Source organism: Microtus oregoni, unplaced genomic scaffold (assembly GCF_018167655.1).
Source record: "Microtus oregoni isolate MIOR12 unplaced genomic scaffold, Mior012 000009F_ref0000495, whole genome shotgun sequence".
Lineage (NCBI taxonomy): Eukaryota > Metazoa > Chordata > Mammalia > Rodentia > Cricetidae > Microtus > Microtus oregoni.
In genome coordinates this window covers 10175317-10196664 of record NW_024543068.1, presented here as the reverse complement: position 1 = coordinate 10196664, position 21348 = coordinate 10175317, and the positions used below count along the sequence as shown (strand labels likewise).

General features: G+C 39.8%; 1 protein-coding gene across 1 annotated transcript in view; it reads right to left on the bottom strand.

Annotated features, from left to right (window-relative positions):
• Sptlc2 (serine palmitoyltransferase long chain base subunit 2) overlaps window positions 1–21348 on the bottom strand; it is a 70411-nt gene that overhangs the window by 18490 nt on the left and 30573 nt on the right. Inside the window, exons 4-8 of the mRNA XM_041658698.1 lie at window positions 19805–19953; window positions 13992–14116; window positions 8994–9087; window positions 4050–4155; window positions 2691–2910 (exon numbers count right to left, since the gene is read on the bottom strand). Coding sequence (XP_041514632.1) covers window positions 2691–2910; window positions 4050–4155; window positions 8994–9087; window positions 13992–14116; window positions 19805–19953 — 694 coding nt within the window. The remainder of the gene's footprint in view (window positions 1–2690; window positions 2911–4049; window positions 4156–8993; window positions 9088–13991; window positions 14117–19804; window positions 19954–21348) is intronic.

Below are 21348 nucleotides of genomic sequence, written 5' to 3'. Positions count from 1 at the left end.
ATCCAACTGAAGTGCTCACAAGTCTCATGCACTGTTTCGTACAGTAAATGGCTTTTCTACACACACACTTCAATTCACAGTAAGAGTGGCACAGACACCAGACAGTGGTGCACGCCTTTAATCCCAGCACTCAGGAGGCAGAGGCAGGCGCCTCTCTGAGAAGTGAGAAGTCTACAGTGTGAGTTCCAGGTTCTGCTTCTGGGCTGACCTCACTTGTCTAATTCATCCTATCCACTGTAGGTACTGAACAACGTGACGCTATGGAAGAACAGAACCTGGCATCAGGTCAGATTCCTCTCTACTGTGTGGCTTCCTATAACACCATCTTTCATGCAGATAGGTCCATAACTTCTGGGTCCATCCCACTCATCAGAATTTCCAGTGTTTCCTCTGATCGCCTAACTCTGACGAACACAAAGCGTACAAGTAAATGTGGCCAGAACTTATGCAGCCCATAATCCAATTGAGAAAACTGTACTATGAAAATCTGGATGTAGGTACTCCTGACAAGGTTTCATGAAACTTTCTGAATTGAGTGAAACTTAATGTGATCATCAAGAGGGGAACTGGCTGATACCACATGCCTTCAAAACAAAGCATTTCTTACAGATAAACATGCTATTTTCAATGAATACACAGACTTCTTGCTTCCTGCTTGTCGGTTTGTGCCACTATTAGCACTACATATCCTTCCAAGGTATTTTGCTTATGACCTGGGGTGACACAAGGACCCTCAGATTCCTGGTCTATGCTGTACTGCTGTCTGAACCAAACCCCCAGGAGTCTCCATGTCCTTTCAAAAAATATTTAGTTTCTATCAGCATGAGTCTAGTGAACAACCAACAATCACAGAAACTTAATTAAACTAAATCTGGTTTCCTATGGATGCTTCTGTGGGTTGTTGGAGTTTTGTTATAAAACTTCAGGTTTCTCTAGCTACAATTTCATGTTAACTTTTTAAAAAGATTAATAAAAAATGTCCTTGCTTTTGTTACTGTTGTGAGTTAATGCTGAACATGTGTCTGTTAGTAGCAGAGGCAAATATAGTTCCCTCTCTTGTCAGGCAAGGTGGTAGCCCTGGGCTTTCCCATTAGGGTAGGACAAGCTCTGGTTAAGGACGATAGCCACACTGCACACATTGAGAATGACTGTTCTTTAAGGCTCCAGTTTAGTTTTAAGAAGACATTCAGAGCATTTATGAGCACTTACTAGTGTGATGCTTGGCATACATTTCTTTTTTTTTTTTTTTTTTTTTTTGGATTTTTCGAGACAGGGTTTCTCTGTGGTTTTGGAGCCTGTCCTGGAACTAGCTCTTGTAGACCAGGCTGGCCTCGAACTCACAGAGATCCGCCTGCCTCTGCCTCCCGAGTGCTGGGATTAAAGGCGTGCGCCACCACCGCCCGGCTTGGCATACATTTCTTTTTCTTTTTTTTTTTTTTAAAGATTTTATTTATTTATTATGTATACAACATTCTGCCTGCATGAAGAGGGAGCCAGATCTCATTACAGATGGTTGTGAGCCACCATGTGGTTGCTGGGAATTGAACTCAGGACCTTCGGAAGAGCAGCCAGTGCTCTTAACCACTGAGCCATTTCTCCAGCCCCTGGCATACATTTCTTAATGATATTACAACAAGTTTTTCTTTTCTTTCTGAGAGTCAAATTGAGGTCAGAACACATGCCAGGCCAGTTCTTTACTACTCAACTAGAGGCCTGACCCAAGTTCTTTTTTAAGTCATAGCTTTATGGGAATATAAGCCACATTCCATCAGAGTTACCTCTGTAAAGTGTACAATTCAATGGATTTTGGCATAGTCAGAGGGGTGCAGCCCTTATCATTACCTAATTTTAAAACATTTTCATAACCCAACAAGGCACCATCCTATCCATCAACAATTACTTTCCATTTCCCCATCTCCTTAACTAATGTACTAATCTACATTCTGTTTCCATACCTATTCTAGATAAACACACACACACACATACAAAAGAAAAGAGAACCAACCTATCATACGGCCTTTTGCGACTGACTTCGGTTAACATGTCTACAAAATGCATCTGTGTGGCAGCATAGGCATACATCCTTTTTAAGCCAGTATCACATTACAAATCCTCCCTCCATTTACTTTTACTGATAAGGCAACCAAAAAGTCGAAAATGCTTTCCCCTAGGTCTTACAAAGTAAAACACATTCAAATGCAGACAGTGTTCATGATTTTGTATGGATTCTTAACTGCCTTAGAGCTCATACATAATTTTAAAGTTGAAAAATAGATGCTTTACAGTGTATTACAGCTAACAAAACCGTCTCTTTTTGTTTGTGCATTCTGATCTTCCATTTTCGTTGGCTCCTGTGACAACCCTTTGAAAGTGTGAGCACAGCTCAAACCCAACAGAAGATTGTGGCAAACAGGAAGCACCACTGTGTGCTCTCTTACAAAAGAGTGTTCTATAACTCAGACCAGAATGTAGTTTAGAAAGAAGCTCCAATGAGCACACAACAAACAATGAACAGAACCAGCCTTCAGCCCAGCAAGCAACATCAGAGTCACTCCCCAGGCTGAAGTAGGAAGTCCACCAGCACTAGAACATGAGCCCATTCAGGAGCCCCATAGGACCCACCAACTAGACAGCTTCCAAATCAACAGCCTTTCTTGATCTCTAATCGGCCATCTAAAGGCCTGCTTTACCTTCTTGCCTCCAATGTATCCTCCAGAAGCACCGAAGCTCTTTGTGAATGTTCCCATCATAACATCTACATCCTCGGGATCCAGGCCAAAGTAGTCTACCACACCTCGCCCTGAAGGACCAAGGGCCCCAATGCTGTGTGCCTCATCCAGATACAAGTACGCCTTGTACTTCTTCTTGAGAGCAATCACTTCAGGAAGGCGAACAATAGACCCTTCCATGCTGGCAAAACAGGGTTAAAAAAACACAAACACTGAGACTTTTTAACTCTCAAAATTAGCAACTGGACACTTTATTTTTAATGCTTTGAGGTTATTGCTTTTCAAAATAAATCTGAAAATTCCACCTCTGGTTTAAAACTAAGTTATGCAGTATACTGACTTGGCAGGAAACAGGAGGTTGACGTCTCAAAAATAAGTGCCGCACTGTAACTGATTTTATTTCAAAACAGAAGGAATTAAAGCTACAGCAGATTATTTCTGTTTGCTTTTGTGGGGCTAAGGATTAAAGCTGGGGCCTTGCATATGCTAAGAAAGCATTTTACCACTGGGCCACATCTCCCCCACATGTGTCTTCTAAAGCTTGCAATTACAAGCAACATTAAACTTTGTATTCATTGTACATGCCTTGAGTTCCTTTGGTGGACTGTGGCCTAGGATATGTCTTTTTTTTAAAATCAAAGTTGTTTTTGGTCATGGTCTGTATCACAGCAATAGAAATCTAAGATAGATTGTCCAAATTAACAAAAGAAAAAAATCTTAAAATTAAAATACAGCCTGGTATGGGGGCATATAACTGTAAATCCTAGCACCCAAGAAGCAGAGGCAGAAGCAGAATTAGGAGTTTAAGGTCAGTGTGGGCTACATGAGACCATATCTCATAAAATAACAAAAAATAACATATTTTTAGTTATTTTGATGTTAGTTTTGTGGTGCTGGAGATTGAAACCAGGGTCTCATGTATGCTAGAGCACAATCACCGTGGTTAAGGTCTTGCCATGTACTCTGGGTGGGCTTCAACCAGATGTATCACCTGTATCAGCTCTCTGAGTGCTGGAATTACAGGTATGTACCACCACTTCTAGCTTTGTCATTTGTTTTTGATAAGTTAGAATCTTTTATGCATAAGCTTTTCATAAACAGTTGAAAAATAACTTTGATAGAAGAAGGATCTGAAAGCTGTGTACCATACAGACTTAAAGACCTTTGGGCTCAGTGCCTCCTGTTCCCAGGTATTTTTAACAAGTCATGAGCACTGTCTCCTTAGTCTCCAGAGCGGGCTAGTCTAGTGAGTCCTTCAGCTGAGAGTGTACATGACCTTACAGGCCGAGGCCACAGGCAAGTGCAATAGAGCAAGAGTACCTATATATGCCTTCCACCAGGATTAGGATTTTCTTCCAGGGCCTTCTTGTCCGAGGCTGACCATAAACAATGGCATCTTTCAAAAGCTTCTCCAAGCTTTGCATATCTATGGCACAAAGAGAGAATTCAGTCCCCAAGTGTTTTTTTCCTAACAGTATCAGAAAAATGAGAATATACATTTCTTATTTAGAAGTGTCTCAGACAGTCTACTTAGCATAAGTAGAGCTGAGCAGAAAAGATGTTAAGATATTGCTTCATTAACTGACATCTAAATGTGACAAATGTTCAAAGTAGAGAACTAGGTGTGTCAACTCGACTTCCTGACCGAAGAATCGTGACCTGACCGATCGTAACCTCCTGCCCTGCCCCCCATCCCAACCCAAATTCCTCATCCAGGGGCTATATAAGCTGCAACCATGACGCTAATAATCGGAGGCTTTGACAAGAGAATTTTGCTTGGCCTCGTTCCTCTCTCTTGCCTATGTCTTTTCAGATAGCGCCTCTCCGGGACCCTGGAATAACTGACGTGCCAGGCGGGTTACAACCCCTAGACTAACTGACCCGCCAGGGTAGTCTACAGATGGTTAGATAGAAAATCTCTGCCTTTGAATTAGCTTTTCTGTGTTTTTAAAATCAAACTTCATCTTTAAGTGATTCATTCAGAAATAAATGTATAAAGACAAAACAAGAGTTGTAAATCACCCCAAATATATGTTCCTTCTAAAAAGCAAACATGCACAGACCCAGAGAGACTGCTCAAGGTTCTAAAGCACTTGTTGCTCTTGGAGAGGACCCAGGTTTGAGTCCTAGTATCCACAGGGTATTCATAACCACCCATACGTCTAGCTCCAGGGGATCCAATGCCCTCTTCTGACCTCTGTGAGCACCAAGCAAGCACGTACATGCAGGCAAAACACTCACACATAAAACAAAATAAATATATCTTTAAAAATAAAAAGTAAACATGGAGAACAAACTTCAAAGTGCATGATCTATTTTCTTTTACCCAGGATGCATTCAATAGCTGCTTATTAAACAACTGGTTAAAAATATGGCAGTCTGGGACATGCCTGAGTCTAAGCTTAAGTCAGCTTGGCACTCTGGTGTGGGAGGTCCTTCTCTATATGTGCTGCTTTTACTGGTTAATGAATAAAGAAGCTGTTTTGGGCCTACACAGGATAGAATAGAGCTAGACGGAGAAAAATAAACTGAATGCTGGGAGGAAGAAGGAGGAGGCAGAGGGGAAAGGCTTGAGTTGCCAGGTGGAACCTTGCTGGTAGGCCACGAACCTCATAATAAAATATACAATAATGGAAATGGGTTAATTCTAGATGTAAGAGCTAGCTAGCATGCTTAAATGATTGACCAAGCAGTGATTTAAATAATATAGTTTCTGAGTGATTATTTCGGGTCTGGCAGCCGGGAACAAACAGGCAGCCTCCTACAAGAGCACTCAGCTGAGATGGCCCCACTTTCACTCCGTCAGCTGCGCTGCTGAAAGACAGCAAGCATATTTGGGGCTATCATTAGTAAGGACCATAGTTTTCCTCTCAAACGTCTCCATCTCTATAGACTTTATACTTAAAATACTTGTTTTGAGTGGCATTTTTAAAAAAAATTCTCCCTAAATCTAAGCAACATTAAATGTGAGGAACATGTCATGCAAGTGAGAGGCCCTACACTATAAACTTTCTGTGTTCTTTACTGCTTATCACTGAAAGAAAGGGTCAAAATTGCATGACTTTGTCTTTCTTATAATTGAACTTTGATAGGAAAAGGAAATAGTGTGATAAAAACACACAGCAGGATGGGCAAAGGTCATGACTGTGCCACACCTTTCAATATTTGCAGCACAGCAGTACTGCTTGACAGCCCAGAGCAGGAGACAAGTGAGTGCGCTCACTGTAGCTGCTTCCTATGTTTATATACAGAAAGGAGACAGAAAGGAAGCAGTGGTTCAACACTTTAGACAAAAGGAAGATCACAGGAAAAAGAAACTGAATGTGGCAGTGCATGGCTGCAATCCTAGCAAACTGGAGGTTGAAAAGGAGAATCCTTATAAAGTCAAAGACAATCTAGGATAGATGGTAAGTTCCAGACTAGCCAGTGCTACATAATAAGACCCTGTCTCAAAAAGCAAGCAAGCAATAACAGTGGGAAAGGTCTTCTACAAACTTTAGTCAAAGGACAGATTACATACTTAGGGAAGCTATTTCCATCTTTCTTCCATCATAGACCATGTAAATTAAAGTTTAAATATGCCACAAAACTCCTAAAGGAAAATGTGAGAGAACAGACCCCCTTTACTGAAGAAGCATTAAATACAACTTAAAAGTCAAAAAAATTTTTGATAAGTCAAAATAACAAGACATTTAAATAAAAATAGCGTGACATAAAAGGACAATACAAAGAGCTCCTAAAACCAATAAAAAGATATTAGCTTGAGATTAAACGGATTATCAAGAAATAGCTACAAATACAATAGCTGTATAAAAAAAACCACTCTATACCTAAAAAAAATAAATAAATAAAACCCCCAAATTGTGCCCTTATTAGGTTCAGAAAGATTTAAAATGATACATAATAGACCATGTTGGCCAGTGGATACAAGTGTCCAATGTCACATTTGTTATTTGAAAAGGTATTAAAAACATACCTGCTGGGTGGTGGTGGTGCATGCCTTTAATCCAAACCCCAGCATTCAGGAGGCAGAGAGAGGCAGGTGGATCTCTGTGAGTTCGAGGCCAGCCTGGTCTATGGAGTGAGTTCCAGGACAGGGTCCATAGCTACACAGAGAAACCCTCTCTTGAAAAACCAAAAAAAAAAAAAAGCACACCCTTGCCGGGCGGTGGTGGCACACGCCTTTAATCCCAGTACTCGGGAGGCAGAGGCAGGCGGATCTCTGTGAGTTCGAGACCAGCCTGGTCTACAAAGGGAGTTCCAGGACAGGCTCCAAAACCACAGAGAAACCCTGTCTCGAAAAACCAAAAAAAAAAAAAAAAAAAAAAAAAGCACTCTGAGGGTGCTCAACACTAATCAGATGATCATGGAAATGTTAGCGCAGTGCTGCTTACAGTTAAAATTTCAAAAAGGGCTGGGCGGTGGTGGCGCACGCTTTTAATCCCAGTACTTGGGAGGCAGAGGCAGGCGGATCTCTGTGAGTTCAAGTCCAGCCTGGTTTACAAAGGGAGTTCCAGGACAGGCTCCAAAGCTACAGAGAAACCCTGTCTTGAAAAATCAAAAGAAAAAAAGAAAAAAAAAGTTCAAAAAGGATTTAAGGACAAACAGAGGAGACAACGAGCTATGGTCTATCTGGATACGTCACATTTAAGCATAGGGAAGAGTCACAGGCATGGACAAAAAGGTAGCAATATTTATGGTTAAAAGTTTCACAGCAACAATGAAAAGGTCTCAATCACATACAAAACACTTCCAGTCTCACTGTAGAACATTTTACTTAAGATAAAAAGAAAAAAAGAAATAAGTTATTGCCATCCAATCCTTCCTTCCAGGGATACAGACCTAATATTTATATATTATTCTACAATTTCATCTGCATACATACATTTTTGCAAGAGATGATATTTTAAATACAGCTGGATGATCTTTCTCCCTATATGTGTTTTAAATTATAAAAATATGATTTTTATAAGTTTTTATATAAATAATTTTTTAAGATTATGATTTGTGTACTTTAATTTTTTAAAACTATGATTTATGCATTTTAAAAACTGCACAAAGGTATTTCCATTTAGGGAACAAGTTTTAGCTTGACAACACCATTCCCTACCATCTTTGTTTATTACTGTAGAGAACATTTGTCTGTTCTTTTTTTCTTGAACATGTGTCTATATGTATGTATGTATGTGGGTGGTATATGTGTATAAACTTATGCATAAACACACATGTGCAGGTACACATGCAAATATAGGTATTTGCAGAGGCAAGAGGTTGATGCCAAGTGTCTTCCTCAATCATACCCTACCTTATTTTTTAAGACATGGTCTCTCCTGAACTTCTGGCTCAGCAATTGAGCTAGACTGGCTAGCCCCAAAGATCTTGCTATCTCCATCTCCCAGTGCTGAGATCATAGGCATGAGGTGCCATGCCCATCTTTTTATATCAGTGCTGGGGATCAGAACTCGGGTTTTCACACCCATGTGGCAGACACCTTATAGAATGAGTGCAGCCTTAAATGGGTACTGGGAACCAAACTCAGATCCTCTGTAAAAGCTGTGCACATTCTTTAACCACTGAGCTGCCTTTCCAGCCCCAAACTTTGTTAAGTGTGTGTCTTGTGCCTGTGTGTGATGAGAGGTGAGGGAGGCTCACGCCACAGCACAAGTGTAGTGCAAGAAAACAACTTTTGGAGTCCGTTCTCTTTTGCATGGATGGGTTCCAAGGATTGAACTCACATCACACAGCTTGTGTAGCTAACTCCTCACCTGCTGGTTCCAGCTGTTTTATTGTATTTAGTTGTTGCTTAACTATTCACATCTCTTCACTAATCTTACTCCTAGTGTCATGACAAGACATGCTATGTATCCAACAAATGTATCTGAACAGAGATTTACTAACAAGGAAAGGAGAGATGGAAAACCTAAGAATCAAATCAAGGGAAGGCAGTATAAACTGCAAAAAGGAATCCCATCAACCATATGTTCTCTTCATTCGTAGACGGACAGACAGATAGAGAGATACACACACATATTCAAGCTGACCTCATGAAAATTCCTCCCAAGTGCTAGGTTTACAATCACGTGCCACCATATCCTGCTTTTATTTCATTAAAGGAAAAAAAAAAAAAAGGAAGTGTCTTTTGAAAAGACTGGACCAGAAGAACATTTTAAATCTTCTACTTCAGCTGCCTTGTACTTCCTACTACTACCGTAACTTTGTCATCACCAGACAGTAAAGCCAATGGCAAAGCCCAGAATAACTCACTGTTGTGTTTGAAGATTCGAATGGTTGCTCCCGACAGCCTGGCTCCTAGAACCAGTGATGCATGGTTCAGTTCATCACTCAGAATCAGACAACCCTGCAAAGTCACAAGCACAGGAAGGTAAGACACTAATTTCGCTGAAAACAGTTTTCAAAGATGCTTTAGAAGCATATGCAGAATCCATCCTACATGCAATAGTTTCGTAATCCTGTCAATTTAAATACCTGATACATAGCAACATGTTCTTACATACACCTAAAATCTAGCAGTCTGTAAAGGGTCCTGATATCTATGATTTGAGAGCATTTTGATCTATCTATCATTTTGTGAGAAATGGCAGCTGTAGATATAGTTCTTTTCCCTTCAATATTAACATATCTCAGTTCAGGGAAGAACCCATTTATAAACCCCAAAATCACATAGTATGAAGGCTGTGGTTTAGCCTCTTAAAATCCCCAAACATTCTTTAACACCTAAGTTAAGGAGAGAGAAAAGCCTGACATTCTTGGTGGTTTATTTCTTACCCTTCCATCTCTCATGGGATCCTGCTAAAATAAAAACAAAACAACAACAACAACAAAAAAAAACCCAAGTTTTTGTCTTTCAAAATTGGCCTCAACAGGGGCTGGGAGTATAAGGCTCAGTGGTAGAGAACATTTGCCTGGCATGTACAAGGCCCTGGGTTGGATCCTTGACGCTATAACAAACAAACAGATGAATGAGTAAATAAATAAGCAAATTTCCATATGAAAATCACCTCAAAATACCCCAATGGCCCAAACAAAAACAACTTAAGCAATACAAAATTATATTCATAGCTGGGAATAATGCTGCATGCCTTTAATTCCAATACTCAGGAGGCAGAGGCAGACCTATCTCTGAGTTTGAGGCCATCCTGGTCTACATAGTAAGATCCAGAAGAGCCAAAGCTAAACAGAAAAACCCTGCCTCAAAAAACCCAGAAAAGTAAAAATGTAAAAAGGTTCTAATGTTGGGTTACTACATAAATAATAAGATATTCAGGAGTCCATACTGATATAGAGGAGAAGCAACAACTCTTCCACAAAACTCCACGAATAAATAAAGGAATGAGAAAATTCACTCTAAGAATACCAAAGCAATTGACCGTCACTGGCAATGCATAGCCACACTAAAATTAGTGTTTGAGAGTTTAATAAAAAAATACCAGTTACACAGTCCCTAAGTTTCTCTATCATGGTAATTGGTAATTACAAAAGGAATAATAAGAAGATACAGTAGAAAGTCTTGTTTGTTATCTTAACCAAGTAGCCACATTTATTTATATCGCTAGTAACATATACTGGCACCATGTATGTTATGCAACAGCCTGAGGTCAGTGTCGCCTATGTAGTGTCCTTCTCCATAACATATGCCACCAGTTGACCACTCAAGATGAGAGACGTTATACAAAATAAGGGACAGCCAGCATGTGGGAGTCAGGAAGTACACTGGAAAAGACTAGGGGCTACAGTTAAATGAAGATGGTGCCTCAATGGAAGCCAAGGGTAGACTGGAAACGATTAATCGCAGACATGAACTAGGCTTTGCATTCGTCAGTGTACTGTGTCACAGTTAACCTCCGGGCTTTGGGAGATGCTGCACTGGTAAGATGCTACGAAAGGGAAGCTGGGTGAAGGCCAGGGTGGGACTCCATGCCCCCTGCAGCTCCTCTCAAGTCTAAATTGAAATCACTGGGAGAAGAGCAGGAGGACTGCTCTTTTGTAAGCCTGACTTAGCATGCAAGCCTCTAGTCTAGTGTACTTTAAAAGCATTCTCCCAACTTCCTTCTCTTTCCAGATAATTTATTTTTCAGGCAAAATTCGCAAGGTTGTTTTTCAGACCCTTTAGTCAACATTTTTAGGTTATCAATCTGGCTTTTTTTCTTGTAGTCTACTGTGAGGTTCTATTATATAGTTGGTTCAAAAATAAAATGAATATGAAATATTAGGAGGTGACATCTAAGTGCATATGCTTTAGGCAGTTTGTTAAGGGATTTTACAGCATTGTTTTGTTATAACACATGAAATAGGTATTATATCACCTTCAATTTACAAAGGAAAATCTTTCTTATCTAAGCATGGGCACAAGAGACTCAATACAAAGCTCCACATTTTAGATCATGTGTTCTACCAGCCTTTAAGATGAACAATCAAGCAACTTAGAGAGATTCAGGATCGAATTCAAAGAATTACCATTCTTAAGAGATCAAATAATAGTTACTACCATTTCAACTATAATTTGGAAGACTAATCTGGAAGGTAGCCCCTTTCATGTTAGTATAGAAGAAATCTAAGTCTAAATGATGACTTACTAGCATTCATGAGCATATGGGAAGATACAAAGTGAGGTCACTTAACCTCCTAGTGTCAAAACCCTAAGAAAATCCAGGTCAGAATTTCAGGTTTATGCTGCCAAAACACAGGATGGCAGTGTGTTGTTACCAATGGAAAGAAACACACACTGTGTCTTTCAAAGAACTTGTCCATGCTGTATGAGCTGCTGAACACGCTGTATCCTAAGACTTTCTTCTTATCCTTTAAGTCCACAGGATGTACAAAGAAGCTCTTTCTTTCATTCCTGCCTCCTCTCTTTTTATCCTGATGGGTGTAGTTAGAGTTTGCCATTTTACTTATTTCTCTGAGAACCAGCTTCAGTTCACTGCTTTTCCCTGAAATTCGCTGATTCTGTATCTGTATTCTGATGTTGCTATCGTCTATTTCCTGTTTACTTAATTGGGCATAATTTGCTCTTATTCTGAAATTTTCATTTTAGATTTATTTTATGTGTATGAGAATTTGGTCTACATGTATTTATATGCACCACAGGCATGCCTGCTGCCTGCGGAGTCAGTCAGTTGAGTACATTAGGCCCCTGGAATTGGAGTCAGGAGTTGATGTGGGAAACCATATATATAAGTGCTGGGAATCAAACAGAAGCCAGCAAGTACTCTTAACCACGGAACCCTCTCTAGCCCTCTTTTTATGATTTCTTAAGATAGAAAAGCTTTTCTTTCTTTTTCTCCCTGGAAACAGCATGTAAAATAAACTAAGTATGTAACTCAGGAGGAAGGCACATACACTCCAAGTACATTAGTGTTATACATGTCTACATGTATAGTGCTTTACTGATTTGTGATATTACATTTCATCAACGTTTTTTAGTTTTGATTTAACTTCGAAAATCTGTGTGAATGATTTGATTAAACTGTACTGTGGCCAAAGAACATACTTTAATAGTTTTTGTATTTTCAAACATTAAAACTTATTTAAACCCCAAAGTACAATGTACTTATTCTGGTAAATACTCTGCTGTTGTTGGGAAGTGTTTGGTAGGTGTCTAGAAGATTAGCAAGCTGAAACTGTTTTGCCAGTGTTCTGTACCCATGCTGATTCTTGTTGATACCATTCTCTGTTGGTACCCATTGCTAATGACTAATGCACCTCTATTTCTCTACCCTCCAGTGAGTTTCATCAGCTTCTGCTTCAGGTTCCTAACACATCCTGATTAATCAACTCTCTTGCATTATAGCATATTCTTCATCTTTACAATATTCCTTGGTCTGAAATCTGCTTTTATCAATACAGTAACTTCAAATTTTTCATTAGTGTGCAACTTTTTCATCTTTTTTTTTCCCTTGAAGGTGAAAGATCAAACCCAGGACCATGAAAAATGCTAAGCAGGCATTCAACCACTAAGCTGACATTATTTATTTCTGACACAGCCCCCGCTTCCGAACTCTATGTTGATCTCAAATCCCTGAACTTCTTGCTTCAGCCCCCGAAGTGAAGGACAGTAGGTACATGCTACTGTGCCATTTCATCTTCTTACTTTTAATGCTACTATCTTTGCATTTCAAATAGGTTCACTGAATATTAGGAAACTTAGTAGTTTGATCTCATCTGAGAAGGTCTGTCTTCTACTTCAATGTACAAATAAACCAGTTACATTGTGATATCAATACAACTGGGTTAAATCTCTTGCATTGCAATTTGTTTACTGTTCCACCTGTTCCTTAGAGAATCAGTTATAGCTGAATTGGAGTCACACTAACCGTTTACAAAGAAAACCTTGAGGACCAGTAAAGCAATGTGACACATTCACAGTCATGGATAAGTTTGACTGTGTAATCAACAGACGAGTAAAACCTCTCAGTGGGAACTTTGAGAGAGAAAAGGTTAAAAAAAAGTCTGAGGCAACCCACTGCGTCTATCAATGTGCCTAAACATTCATGCTAAGATATAAAACAAACAACAGGGGTTCTTTTTGAGCTGACAGTGCTGGGTAGCGACATTTAGAAAGCATTTTACCTCTCCTTACGTTAGCTGTAACAAGTTCAACTACAGAATGGACATGCAGAGATACAGACATACACATTACGTTTATATAAAATTTACCTATATATCAAGGTAAATGCATTTTCTTTCTGTTTGTTTTCTGTTTTGTTTTGTTTTGTTTTTTTTCAAGATAAGGTTTCTCTGTAGCTTTGGAGCCTGTCTTGTTTTGCTTTGCTTTTTCCAAGATAAGGTTTCTCTGTAGATTTGGAGCCTGTCCTGGAACTCACTCTGTAGACCAGACAGGCCTCGAACTCACAGAGATCCACCTGCCTCTGCCTCTGAATGCTGGGATTAAAGGCATGTGCCACACTGCCTGGTACATTTTCTTATTTTTATACTTAGATAAAACTATTAAGTTTCTGAATTAAATCTTTCTTCCATAATTTTAATCTTTTGGCATTTATTTTCACTGGAATTCTTTCAAAATTGTACAGGAAGAGGGAAGGACCACAGGTTCTAGGAGGAAAACTCCAACTGGTACTGGTTCTGCAAGATATACTTGCCAAAAAAAAATCTGTGATGGAGTATCTATCATTGTAAACTGTGCTTAGCCCAATGTTAATAATAGGGCAACTGGATCAGGATGTGTTTATCAAAACAAAGAACATATGTATAAGAGAACTGCCACAAATGATGCCATCTTACTTTGCCAACAAGAGCAGGAATGTTCATTGAATTTGTGGCAAATCCCATGCCATAGGTCATAGCAGCTTCCACGCCCAAGAACCTTGCTACCAGTTTCTCTAGTTCTTCATGCTTGTCCAGGTTTCCTGTATGAAGAAGTCAATTAATGAAATCAGTATCATACTCAATTTTAAAATTACTAATTTATTAAGAGAAAACTGGACCAGCAAGATGGATCAGTGTGTACACTTGCTGCCAAGCCTGACCACCTGAGCTCAATTCCTGGAACAAACATGGTATATGGAAGAACCAACTCCTGAGAGTTGTCCTCTTACCTATGCCACACATACGCATGCATGCACACAAATAAAATCAAAATATTTTTAGCAGGGTGATGGTGGTGCACGCCAGAGGCAGGCAGATCTCTGTAAGTTCAAGGCCAGCCTGGTCTACAAAGTGAGTTCCAGGACAGCTACAGCTGTTACCCAGAGAGACCCTGTCTCAATAAAAAACAAACAAAAAAACCAAAAAACAAACCTATAAACAAATAAATAAAATAAAAATAAATCAATCCATGTGTTGTAACATTTTCCAAATCAGTTCATCAAGAGGCTGACACTATAAACAGCAACAGCTGTAAAAACACAACAGCGATACATTCAGATTTAGCAGCTCTGGAGAAAAAGGAAGACTACTAACTCAATGTTTTTCATGTTTTAGTCTCAGGTCTAAGACCTAACAAGTTTGTGTCTACATTTTTGAAGTCACCAGTCATGCAATACAGTGTAACTGGCCTGTTGCAAAGAGAGAATACGTAGAGGATAAGAAGCTAGACAGCAGAAGTATCAGCAGTACTGCTGGCCAGCTGAGGTACCAGCTGTGCCCATGACACCACCCATCCTCAGGGATAATGGCTCACTTGAAACCACATGGAGCACACCTATTCTCACTTTCAAATGACTGTTACCATTGTACTATGGCAACTACAGTGGCTTTCGAATCCCTAATGACTGAATGATTTGCACAAAGAATCAAGACTGAGAAAGATTGTTGATCTTGAATGCTATGTATGTATCATTAAGACTTTAACAAGTATTCATTGGCGAGCACCACAAATAATAATCCCTTATCAATCTCAAGACGTTGTTATAAAGATCAAGATAACATCCTGGTACTTTACAAAATTCGCAGTGCCATAAAGATACACAGTGCTAACTGTACCCGATCAGTGTGTAGCTTTCTAGCTCACACCACTGACCTGTGATTTCTCAAGCTTCAGCTACAAAACTTACTTTAAAGGTGGAACTGGTGAGGTGGTGATGGCACACGCCTCTAATCCCAGCAGTTAGAAGATAGGCAGGTAGATTTCTGAGTTTGAGGCCAGTCTGGTTTACAGACTGAGTTTCAGGACAGCCAGAGCTACATAGAGAAACCCTGCCCTGAAAAACCAAAACCAAAACAAAAAAATTCTGTTGATATTTTCTGTTGAAAAGTTAACACACACATCCCAAAACACTGGGAGGACAAGAACTGAAACTCCATTTATGAATACTTGTAATCCTTAGCACAATTAGTGAAACATGAGAAATACAAGCATGGGTAATGTAAAGGGTAAACTGTGTTCCACTAAAGATATCCTGAGGGGCTGAGGAGGCAGCTCTGTGATGGGGCAGATGCACAGCATGTCCAAAGACCAGAGTCAGACTCCAGAACCAAAACAAGACAACTCCAACTCCTTTCCCTCAGAATACAGCCACTTTGGAAATTCTTCACAAAAATAATCAAGATAAAATAAGGTCCCGGACAAACAGACATATACAGAGGAGGCACAGAAGATGACAGTGTCTGACACACAGAAAGACAGCCATGAGACCACAGGCTAGGGAACACTAAGGTGCTGTCAGAGTGAGCTTGGCCTTGCCAACACCTTGACCTCATACTTCTAGCCTCCACAATTTCCTATTTCTCATTCTTTGTTATAGTAGTCCTAGGAAGCCAACAGAGCTGGGAACTTTGAGACAGACAAGGTTAAATCTATGTCCTTACTAAGTAGATGATGAGTTGATGAGAGAGGAGTACACTCACTGCATGAACTCCAGAGAGGCTTAAAGTGAGAGGCAGCAACAATCAAGGCAGGAAATGGTTAAAGCTGGCCTACAACCATGATATATAAAACACACATAGCCAGGAATGGCAGAACACATCTGTAATCCCAGGACTTGTAGGAGGATCTCAAATTCAAGATAAGCCCGGGATATATAGCTGCAAGACTAAGCATACCTTACCCTCTTCCTCTTAATACCAAGCCCCCAAAACCATGAACTCCCACTGCTGATGGGACTATACAATAGTGTAGCTGCTCTGGGAAGCAGCTCAAAATGCTAATCATTACCATGTGATCTAGCAATACCACACCTAAGTATATACGCAAGAGAAATGAAAATGTTATTTCACAAATATATTCTTTTTTTTTTTTTAAATAATTTATTTATTTATTATGTATACAATATTCTGTCTGTGTGTATGACCGCAGGCCAGAAGAGGGTACCAGACCTCATTCCAGATGGTTGTGAGCCACCATGTGGTTGCCGGGAATTGAACTCAGGACCTTTGGAAGAGCAGGCAGTGCTCTTAACCTCTGAGCCATCTCTCCAGCCCCCCACAAATATATTCTTAAAGCCAAAAAGAAACAAACCAAATGTCCAGCAGAGATAAACACGATGTGGTTGTTACTTAGTCACAAAGTAGAATGGCGTGCTGATGTAGTCTATGAAGTACTAATGCATATTACACATAGGCAATCTTGTGAATGTACGCTAAGTGAAAGAAGCCACACGTGAAAGGCCACAATGTTACATGAGTGCATGTATATGAAATGTCCAAAGGAGGCAAAAAAAAGACTGCAGACCACTGGCTGCCAGTGAATGCTAGGGGGTCAGGCAGCTCTATAGAGGGAATGAAAATATTCTAAAATTTAAACTGTAGCGACAGCTGTCATCTCTGCTAACAATCCTAAAAGAAGTATACTCTTCAAATGGACAAATTATACATCATATAAATTATATATATTTTTTTCTGAAACAGAGTTTTGCTATAGCTTTGCAGCCTGTCCTGGAATTAGTTCTTGTAGACCAGGCTGGCCTCGAAATCAAAAAGATCTGCCTGCCTCTGCCTTCTGAGTGCTGGGATTAAAGGCGTGCACCCTTTAATCCCAGCCAATATAAATTATATCTTAATAAAGCTTTTAAGACAAGAGACAGAAAGTAACACACTGTCCCTTCTAAGCCTAGCACAAGCAACCCAGTAACTCTGCCTTCTTTCGCCCACACAGTAAAAGAACATCATTTAGAACTTCTGGGCTTCTGATACTGAAGTATACGTACTGCCAGGTAAATGGTGAGGAAGGGCAAGTTTATAGACAGATCTGCCCACCCAATTTCTCAGTAGCAAAAGAAAAAAAATGAAAGGACAGAAAACAGGAAAGCAAAACAATTAGGAGATAAATACTAAGAGTCTGCACATATTTTTCAAAAGCAATAACTAAGAAAATGTTCAGGAGATTATCACGAAATCAAAGAATATGAGTCTTCAATTTATAAGGATCCACAAAGTAGCAAGACAGCACAGCTTGTGAGGGAGATTCATAACAAGGTAAAACTGCAATTTCCTGATATACTCAAAAGAAATGAGGTCTTAAAAACTAGGGGGAAAAAAAATCTCAAAAAAAGGGAAGAAAAACCATTTTCTCATATGTAGACTCTAAATTTAAACAAACTATTATATGAAAGCATAATAGGGGCTTTAGGGGAAGGAGGGGATGGAAGGAGTTGGGGTAAAACAAGGATGCTATTGGGGGTACAAACATGAACAATATAAAAAGTACATGTGTCATGTATGTATATAAGAATGATATCCATTTTTTTCCATGTTAACTAAAAATATTAAATTTTTTAAGGTGTCCAAGAATATGCAAAACAAACAAAGGCCCAGAAAAACAACAGCAGAATCCATTTCTGCAGGAAGGGGAACTACATGGCTGAACCACATGCAGCATGTAGATTTTTCATTGCATGCCTTCGGGTACGTTGGGAATTACTAGCCATGTTTATGTATTATTTATCCCCAAAGGTTTCTAAACAATGAAGTCTTTCTAGGTAGAAATCTGGAGAGAAGGAATTACACAAAACGCCATGAACCATAATAGCATCATACTTGACCGGCCCCACTCCTCACAAGATATTTTCAACCTTGCATGTGGTAGTGCCAGAATGACTAGCTGAGCAATATTATCACATAAAAGACGGTTTCTGATACCATATTTCAATTCCCTGCACACCAGGAGGGCACTAGACAATGAGCTCTACCAATGAGGGATCCGTTACCGAGAGGAAGGAACAGGGAATAAGGAATCCAAATTGGACATAGGAACAAAATTCCTAAAATGGCTCCTCTCACCCCAAATAAAGAAATACCAGAATGCCACAAGAGCTAGTTCCAGGACAAGCTCCAAAGCTACAGAAAAACCCTGTCTCGAAAATCCAGAAAGAAAAAAAAAAGAAAGAAAGAAAGAAAGAAAGACCAGAACGTAATTGTAAAACAGTCCTGAGAGCTATCAGTTCAGACTAAAGCAGGAGACAGATTACACAGAGAACTACGGTAAAAATAACATGCTTCTCAAATCTCAGCAGTGATATTTTGTCTGTGTTTTAACAAATAAAGCTTGCCTGAAGAACAGAGTGCAGAGCTAAGCCACTAGAAGCCAGGCAGTGGTGGCACACACCTCTAATCTCAGGACTTGGGGGACAGCCAGATCTCTGTTAGTTCAGGGCAACCCTGGGCTACACAAAATTGATCCAGTCTCAAAGAGAAAAAGAGCTCACACAAAGGTGATCCCAGTATTTGGGAGTCAGGTGGAGACAGGAGTGATATGACTGGGTAGAGAGGAAGATACGGTGGGAGGAGACAGAGGCTCAGTGAAGCCTGAGGATGCATATGAGCAATGGTAGAGGTAAGAATGTTCTAGTGGCTGGCCGCTCTGCTTCTCTGATCTTCAGCATTAACCTTTATATCTGACTCTGGGTTTTTATTATTAATATCAATAAGAATTGCGCTACACTCTGAGGCTCCTCCAGCATTGGAGACTCAGTGGGTTATTACATTGGGGTGGCGGTACACTCCTTTAATCCCTATAGTCAGAAGGCAGATGCAGGCAGATCTCTGAGTTCAAGGCCAACCTGGCCTATAGAGCACATTCCAGGGTAGTCAAAGCTACAGAAATCCTGTCTTAAAACAAAACAAAAAAGAGCACTGGCTGCTCTTCCAGAGGACCTGGGTTCAAGTCCAAGCACCAACATGGCAGCTCACAGCTGTCTATAACTACAGTTCCAAGGGATCTGATACCCTCATGCAGACACACATGCAGGCCAAACACCAATGCACATAAATCAAAAATTTTAAAAGATGGTTAATCTTTCACATTTTACAGATTTGTAACAACAGTTTACATTTACTGAGTAGCTAATTCTGTTCCAAGTGCTTTACATGAATTAGCTTATTTAATTCTCGGAACATATCTACGGATTATCAGCCCTAGCTTGCCAGTATGAAAGCACATTAGTTTTGAGAGTTCCTATGCAATAAGCGGCACTTCTAAGAGTTATGAAACAATAAAATCCAACAAAGTCATAAATGAAACAAATACAAAACTTTGCTATGGACATTATGTATATGCAACACACTGGGATCCATCTCAAAATGTGTTGCAAATATTAAGATTATCCATCACTCGAGGAAAAGAAAGTGTGTGACCTAACTCACCCTGAGCTCATACTTACCAATCTCTTGGCGAGTGCTGCACACTCCAGCTCCATACTCCTTGAGAACTTCAGCAGCTGCTTCCTGACATGATCCAGTGTTCCTCGCAAATCCAAGATAGTTGTAGGAACCCATGTTTATAACACCTTTAATTATATTCCCTGTGTACCTGTGTTTCAATAGTATAAAACTTAATGATACTCACAGCATGCCTGATACTTTAGGGTGACATAATACACTGGTAACACAAAAGCACTATACAGAGAAATAGAGAGGACACTCTGTAGAAAAGGAGCACAGACTCATGAGAGAAGAAAGGTACAACAAAGTCTAACAAGCACAAGCATGAAATCATCAAAGAATAAAAATTATTTTTAAAAAATGTTAATCTATTAACAGCGATAAAATTATAAAGTGTGACAGGCAACATTGGCTTAGAACATTCTTAAAAACTAGCCTTCATTCAGTATTTTCTTCTGGAGGGCAATTTGGTACTACTTATTCACTGAAAATTATGTATGTTTTGATTCAGCAATTCTACATGTGAGCACGCACACACAAGGGTCCTTTAGGAGCCATTGTCCTCCCATAGGCCCAGGGACCAGTGATGGTCCCCCTATGATGGAAGCTCAGTCGGTAAGCATGTCATGGTCCAGATGACTGACGGTAGAAGTGCTGAGCCTTTAAGTGCTGGGGTCTGGGACAGACTAGCATAAGATGGCTAGGGATGGCACACCAGCACTGTGGAATACTATGTAGGTATTAGCCACTACAAACAATGAACTTATAGTGAACACACACATAGGCAAGATGTTGCCAGTATGTTAGCAAAAAATATATAACATATGATCCCATTTTTGTGTATTAAAAAGTGAGTTTGAGGGCTGGAGAGATGACTCAGAGCTTAAGAGCACTGGCTGCTCTTCCAGAGGTCCTGAGTTTAATTTTCAGCAACCATATGGTGGCTCACAGTCATCTATAATGAGATCTGGTGCCTTCTTCTGGTTGCAGGACTACATGCAGGCAGAACACTATATACATAATAAATAAATCTTAAAAGAAAAAGTGAGTTTGACACCAACCTGGTCTATAAAGTGAGTTTCAGGACAGCCATAGCTACATAATGAGATCCTGTTTCAAAAAATAAACCATGCTGGACAGTGGTGGTGGTGGCATGCACCTTTAATCCCAGCACTTAGGAGGCAGGGACAGGTGAATGCCTGAGTTTGAGGCCAACTTATTCTATTTGCAGGACAGCCAGGGCTACATGGAGAAACCTTGTCTCAAAAAAACCAAAAACCACACACGTCGAATAAAATGTTTATTCAGTCAGATGAAAAAAAAAACAAACAAACCAAAAACCAAAACAGAACAAACAAAAAAATAAAAACAAAAGAACCGAATGAAAGAGAAAAAAGCCCTTGAGTCCAATGAGGGCTGTGGTGTGTGTAGCTCCCTGGTGTAGCACTTGCCTAGCATCCCTACACTCCCTCCAAAAAGTATTCCAAGAACAAGGACAGTATTGCCAGGAATTAATCATATTCAGCTGCTGCTTTTGCTTTGA